The following is a 6,000-nucleotide window of genomic DNA, read 5'->3' on the forward strand; positions in this document are numbered from 1 at the left end:
AAGAGAACACAGACCAACTGATATAGGAGAAAGAGCTGAATAAAGCTGACACTCAGCTATGGTCATTGTTCAACACTGGTTTCCAGGAAGTAGATATTTCTCAGACGGGTCATGATTGAGGAAAGCAAAGTGAGGGGTAGTAATGAAAGTATCCTGATGTAGCAGAAATGAAGGAATTGTTTAAAGGGGCAATCAGGTTGTGAGAAGGACATCAGGAAAGATGTTTGTAAAAATCTATGTGTCTAAATCATGAATAAGAAGGGCATTTATTGAACTGCTTGTTTTGTCCTTTAAGAGTGGAAGCATGAACACCTTTCTTCACCTTTCTGCTCAGAGACCCTGGCCTGACATCTATGCGGGTTCAGATAAGAGGTAAGCAGCTCTGCCTCTCCTCTCAATCTCTCTCACTGCCTTTGTCTCCTGTTTTCTCTTGTTTTGTCCACTGAGAGGAAAGGAAATTAAAAATATGCAGGCATGGAGGAAGAGTAAGAATGAGTCAGTGCTTCAGACATGGTAAAAACTATTTCTGTTGTTCAGAATTGACCTTGAAACATAGATCTACTGAAAAGTGCTGCTAAGAAAAGGAAACAAAGTGGAAGCTCTATTCTAATGTGTTTCTACAAGAATCCATACCTTCTCTGCCTTGAATAGTAAGAAAGGGTCCTTAGCCATATGCTTTCCTTTCTTTTTTATATTGAGAAAGCCTAAACATTCATAACCTTCCTTGTTTTCTTTTAAGCCAATATAAAAATGGTAGATTATCAATAATAGTTGAAGAGAAACAATAAAACAAGGCCCAACTACAATTCTCTTATCTGTCTCATCCCACTAAAGGCTAAGAGACCAGAGTCTAGTAAAAACACCGAAAGGAAGAAAAAGTCCTCAGAATATCTCACTAAGCCCTAAGATTCATTAAATGTTGCCTACAGTTTTATTTTTTTGAAACATCTATGTCTGAATCTATAGAGGAGATATGAGGAAATTCACATCTATTACTTTACTTACCCCCAGGTGGAGGTCATGTTACTACTGCTTGTCATACTACTATAGAACTACTACCAGTAACAATTCACAAGTACTTTCTCCAGAAGTTTCTTTCATTTGAGCTTAAACGTATTGTGAGTTGCATAAGTCTGTTTCATAACTAGAAGTTTGACACTAAACCAAAAATCACATAGCTGCTAAATAAAATTAGATTTCAAACCTAGGTTCACTGATTCCAGATCTTTCTGTAAGTCTCTCTCTAGTCCCAATATTTCCTTTTATAATAGATTTATCCAGTTCATCATGATGGGTCTAGCTGACATGTCTAATGCAGGCTTTAAAAAAAAATTCCAACCAAATTTTTCTTCATTTTTTTATCATTTTATCCATCACTGTCACCTACCATCCTTTCCATACCCGAGAATCTGTTGTAAGCTGGTTAAGATATGGAGTTCTTAAAATTGCTCTGTGGTTATCTTCAGACTTTAACTGAATCTCCTAGAGACCACATCATATTCTTATAAAAGCACTGGGCTGTCTCTGATACAGAGTAGATATAATATGTATCAGTATAAAGCCTGTCATCTTGACCCATAAATGATCTGAAACATCTAAGGCTAGTTAATTTCATACACTATGTATTGATAAAAAATTATTTTTATGATTCTTTGACTGAATATTGAAGGCAAAAGGATAAGGGTGCATCTGAGGAATGATATGGTTAGATAGCATCACCAAACAGAGAAGGCAATGGCACCCCACTCCAGTACTCTTGCCTGGAAAATGCCATGGGTGGAGGAGTCTGGTAGGCTGCAGTCCATGGGGTTGCTAAGAGCCAGACATGACTGAGGGGCTTCACTTTCACTTTTCACTTTGATGCATTGGAGAAGGAAATGGCAACCCACTCCAGTGTTCTTGCCTGGAGAATCCCAGGGATGGGGGAGCCTGATGGGTGCCGTCTATGGGGTCGCACAGAGTTGGACACGACTGAAGTGACTTAGCAGCAGCAGCATCAGATCAATGGACATCACCTTGAGCAGCTCCGGGAGGTAGTGAAGGCAGGGAAGCCTGGTGTGTTGCAGTCCATGGGGTTGCAAAAAATCAGACATGACTTAGCAACTGAACAACAAAAACGGTTCTTTGATTCAACAGCTTCTATTATTTCTGAGTCTCTGCAGATTAATAACCTCACATCTTTTAATGGGAGCAGATAACCAGTCTTGGGTGAGAGAATTCATTCTCCTCGGCCTGTCCAGTGACTGGGACATTCAGGTCGCTCTCTTCATCCTGTTCTTGGTTATGTACCTGCTGACTGTGCTAGGTAATGTCCTCATTGTTCTTCTGATCAGACTGGACAGCCGACTCCACACTCCCATGTATTTCTTTCTCACCAACCTCTCCCTTGTTGATGTCTCCTATGCCACAAGCATCGTTCCTCAGATGCTGGTGCATTTTCTTGCAGGACATAAAGGGATCCCGTACGTGAGCTGTGCAGCCCAGTTATTTTTCTCCCTGGGCCTGGGTGGGATTGAGTTTGTTCTCCTGGCCGTGATGGCCTATGACCGCTATGTGGCTGTGTGCGACCCCCTGAGGTACTCGGTCATCATGCACGGAGGGCTCTGTGCTAGGCTGGCCGTCACATCCTGGGTCAGTGGCTCTGTCAACTCTCTCGTGCAGACCACCATCACCTTTCAGTTGCCCATGTGCACGAACAAGTATATTGATCACATATCCTGTGAAATCCTAGCTGTGGTCAGGCTGGCCTGTGTGGACACCTCCTCCAACGAGGTGGCCATCATGGTGTCTAGTATTGTGTTGCTGATGACACCTTTCTGCCTGGTCCTCCTGTCCTACGTCAGGATCGTCTCCACCATCCTAAAGATCCAGTCCACAGAGGGGAGAAAGAAAGCCTTCCACACCTGTGCCTCTCACCTCACAGTGGTTGTCCTGTGCTATGGTATGGCCATTTTCACTTATATCCAGCCCAATTCCAGCCCTTCTGTGCTTCAGGAGAAGCTGATCTCTCTCTTCTATGCCATTTTGACTCCCATGCTGAACCCCATGATTTACAGTCTAAGGAATAAGGAGGTGAAGAGAGCTTGGCAGAAACTACTAGGACAGTTATTTGGATTATTGTCGAAACTGGCAACTTGATGAATCATGAGCATCACTTGGAGAAAGGAGCTTTGCCTGTGTGTTCTCTTACCCATCTCAGATTATAACTGCATTGCCTTGGCAACCAGGAAGGAGATGACAAAACATGTGCTTGTGATGTTGGGTAGGAGGCTGAGTGACTGGGTTGGGTGTGGGATGTGGGGGTGTTTTTATGGCACAGCAGGATGTTCAGAAACAGTAAGCAGTGGTGGAATAGAACTTTCCACTGTTATCCGCTCAGTATCCATTCATATGACCCTACAATATTTGAAGAAAATATTTATTGTTTTGATAGCAACATGAAAAATTGTTGCAACTATGGAACCATTCTCGGATTTTACCTTGGAATACTGAATTATTCAACCACATTTTAAGGAGGTCATTTCATTTCCACTGGGAACAAAATGAATTTTCGTGTTTGCACACTCGAAACATTGTGTGCCATACATAGTCACGTTTATTAATTGTGTGTGCCACTATCTTAAGGAGCATGTTGCTATCAACTCTGATTGAAATGCTTTTTGGACAACCTATTGCATGTGGACGTACAGTCTCTGTCTGAGTAATGGAAATAAATGAGAGGAGAAACATCAAATAAAGTTCTTTTTTTTACTGCAATAAAGATATAATTGAGTGGTTTGTGATTGACATTATTTAAGAAAAATATGAGACAGCTACTGCTAAATAGCATATGAATACTTTGGTAAGGAAACAATTGTATATATTGGGTACCTTTCAAAAGGTGAAATTGTAATTTCTGAAAATGCAGCAAACCTTTCTTTGAACTTTTGGAAAAAAATAAGCAAATAAACAGGAAGATAAATGAATACAATGTTAAGACACAGTTAATCGAAGGAAAGTAGTTTCCTTGAATAAACCAGTGAAAGATAATACAACTTTAATATGGATTTTGTGCTGTAAGGATAGGTCAGTCTGCTGTGCAGATGTTATTCTCAAGTCTCCATATTAAAGGTGTTCTTGTTCTCCCCTCCGCACACCTCACACACAAAGGCACAAACCCCTACTTAAATCTTAACCCCCTACTTAAATCCCCTCTGTAAATCTTGTGAGCTGGCATTGCCTGTGAGTGCAGCTTGTCTCTGAGGATAAAGCTAAATAAGGTAAAAGGGGGAAGAAATGATTAAACAGGGGATAGGTAAGAGAGGAGAAAAAGAATATGATAATAGTGGGTCTTCTCACTCTCTTCAAGGAGTCTAAAAGAGAGACTTTCCTTTTCTTTTTTGTCTCATTATTAAGTCAATTGATAAGTTTTTGGTTGACTTGCATTTTGGCAGTGGTGATCAGTTGAGGGATTTCCTTTGGCACCTATTCTTCTCTGTGAAACAAGACGGATCACTCATGGCTGAGAGTGTGGAGGAGGGAGGAAGAGACGAAGGTGTGAGATGTGAGAATGGTGAAGGCGAACAGCCCACAGTGGGAGACAGACAAGTGTGCCTCTCTCACTTGTGGACACCACTCTCTGCCTCAAGTATCTTTAAACTTCATCTCAGTATCTTCAATTACAAGGTCACAAAGGTCACATATTCCCTCTGATTTGACCAACTTTATTCTCAGCCCTCTCAAAGTTACATATCATTTTTGGACACTGACTTTGTTGAAGACGATACTATAGGCATTGTGTGGTATCAAAGTTGTGTTTAGATATGGCCACTTGTTGTTGTTCACTGGCTAAATTGTGTCCAACTCTTTGCAATCCCATGGACCGCAGCAGCCAGGCTTCCCTGTCCTTTACAGTCTCCTGAAGTTTGCTCAAATTCATGTCCATTGAGTCGATGATGCTATCTAACTATCTCATCCTCTGTTGTCCCCTTCTTTTGCATTCCCAACATGAGGGTCTTTTCAAATGAGTTGACTCTTCAGGTGGCCAAAGTATTGGAGCTTCAGTTTTAGCATCAGTCCTTCCAATGAATATTCAGAGTTGACTTCCTTTAGGATTGACTGGTTTGATCTCCTTGTAGTCTGAGGGACTTTCTCTTGTCTTCTCTAACACCACAATTCAAAAGCATCAATTCTTCAGTGGTCGTGTCCTTTGTTATGTCCACCTCTCACATCCATACATGAGTACTGGAAAAACCATAGTGCCGGAGGCCAGTGTGAGGCACTCCGCCCATGGCAAAGGTCATGAGGAAGGAGGCTTGGCATATGCAAAGGCGTGATCAAGCCTCAGGAAACCCCTCTTCCTGAGCATCTACCCCAAAACCAGTCTGTTTTATGCTCTCACCTACACCTCTGACTTTACGGGGGGCTCTCCCCCATAACCATTTCTCTCGGAGAAGGAGTAAACGCGCAGCTCCAAGGCAATAAAAATTCTTGGGCGTGACAAGAGTGTTTCAGCTTACGGACCCCTCTGAAGGTTATCTAGCCCACCTGTATAGGTTCGTCCGGCCACATGTGATTGTTTACAGCCTCCCAACCTGAGAGGCATGAGATGTTTTAGACTTACTAAAGGCAAATTCTTTTGGGGAGTTAGAAATTATTAGTATAGTGGGTTGGTTAGGAATTATATTGGTGAAGGTTTTTTCATTTGTTGTATCAATAATTGCTGCTAATTCCCTGCTCTGGGTGGGACAAGGATGTCTCAGGTCAAACCTCTCTGCTGACAGACTAGCTTGTGTGACAGGATTATCCATACTCCTGCCACTATGCACATGATTGTTTACTACCTCTCAACCATAAACAGCACAGAGAGTTTTGGAGTATTTTGAGAGTCTTAATTAGCATAGGGCTTTTTCTTCTTGTTGAGTCAATGATTGCCACCAGGCCTCCATATCCTTAGGCACCTGGGAATATATTAATCAATGTATTTGGACTATAGAAAGGGAAATATAGTAGTTTTTAAGG

At 41.8% G+C, this 6,000-nt stretch overlaps 1 protein-coding gene across 1 annotated transcript in view; it reads left to right on the forward strand.

The window, feature by feature from the left end:
• LOC101116903 (olfactory receptor-like protein OLF3) overlaps positions 1 to 3,737 on the forward strand; it is a 211,943-nt gene extending 208,206 nt beyond the window's left edge. Inside the window, exon 7 of the mRNA XM_060415177.1 lies at positions 296 to 3,737. Coding sequence (XP_060271160.1) covers positions 2,185 to 3,138 — 954 coding nt within the window. The 5' untranslated portion in view covers positions 296 to 2,184 and the 3' untranslated portion in view covers positions 3,139 to 3,737. The remainder of the gene's footprint in view (positions 1 to 295) is intronic.
• Positions 3,738 to 6,000: the final 2,263 nt, after the last annotated feature.

Source organism: Ovis aries, chromosome 4 (genome assembly GCF_016772045.2).
Source record: "Ovis aries strain OAR_USU_Benz2616 breed Rambouillet chromosome 4, ARS-UI_Ramb_v3.0, whole genome shotgun sequence".
In the NCBI taxonomy this organism is placed as follows: Eukaryota; Metazoa; Chordata; class Mammalia; order Artiodactyla; family Bovidae; genus Ovis; species Ovis aries.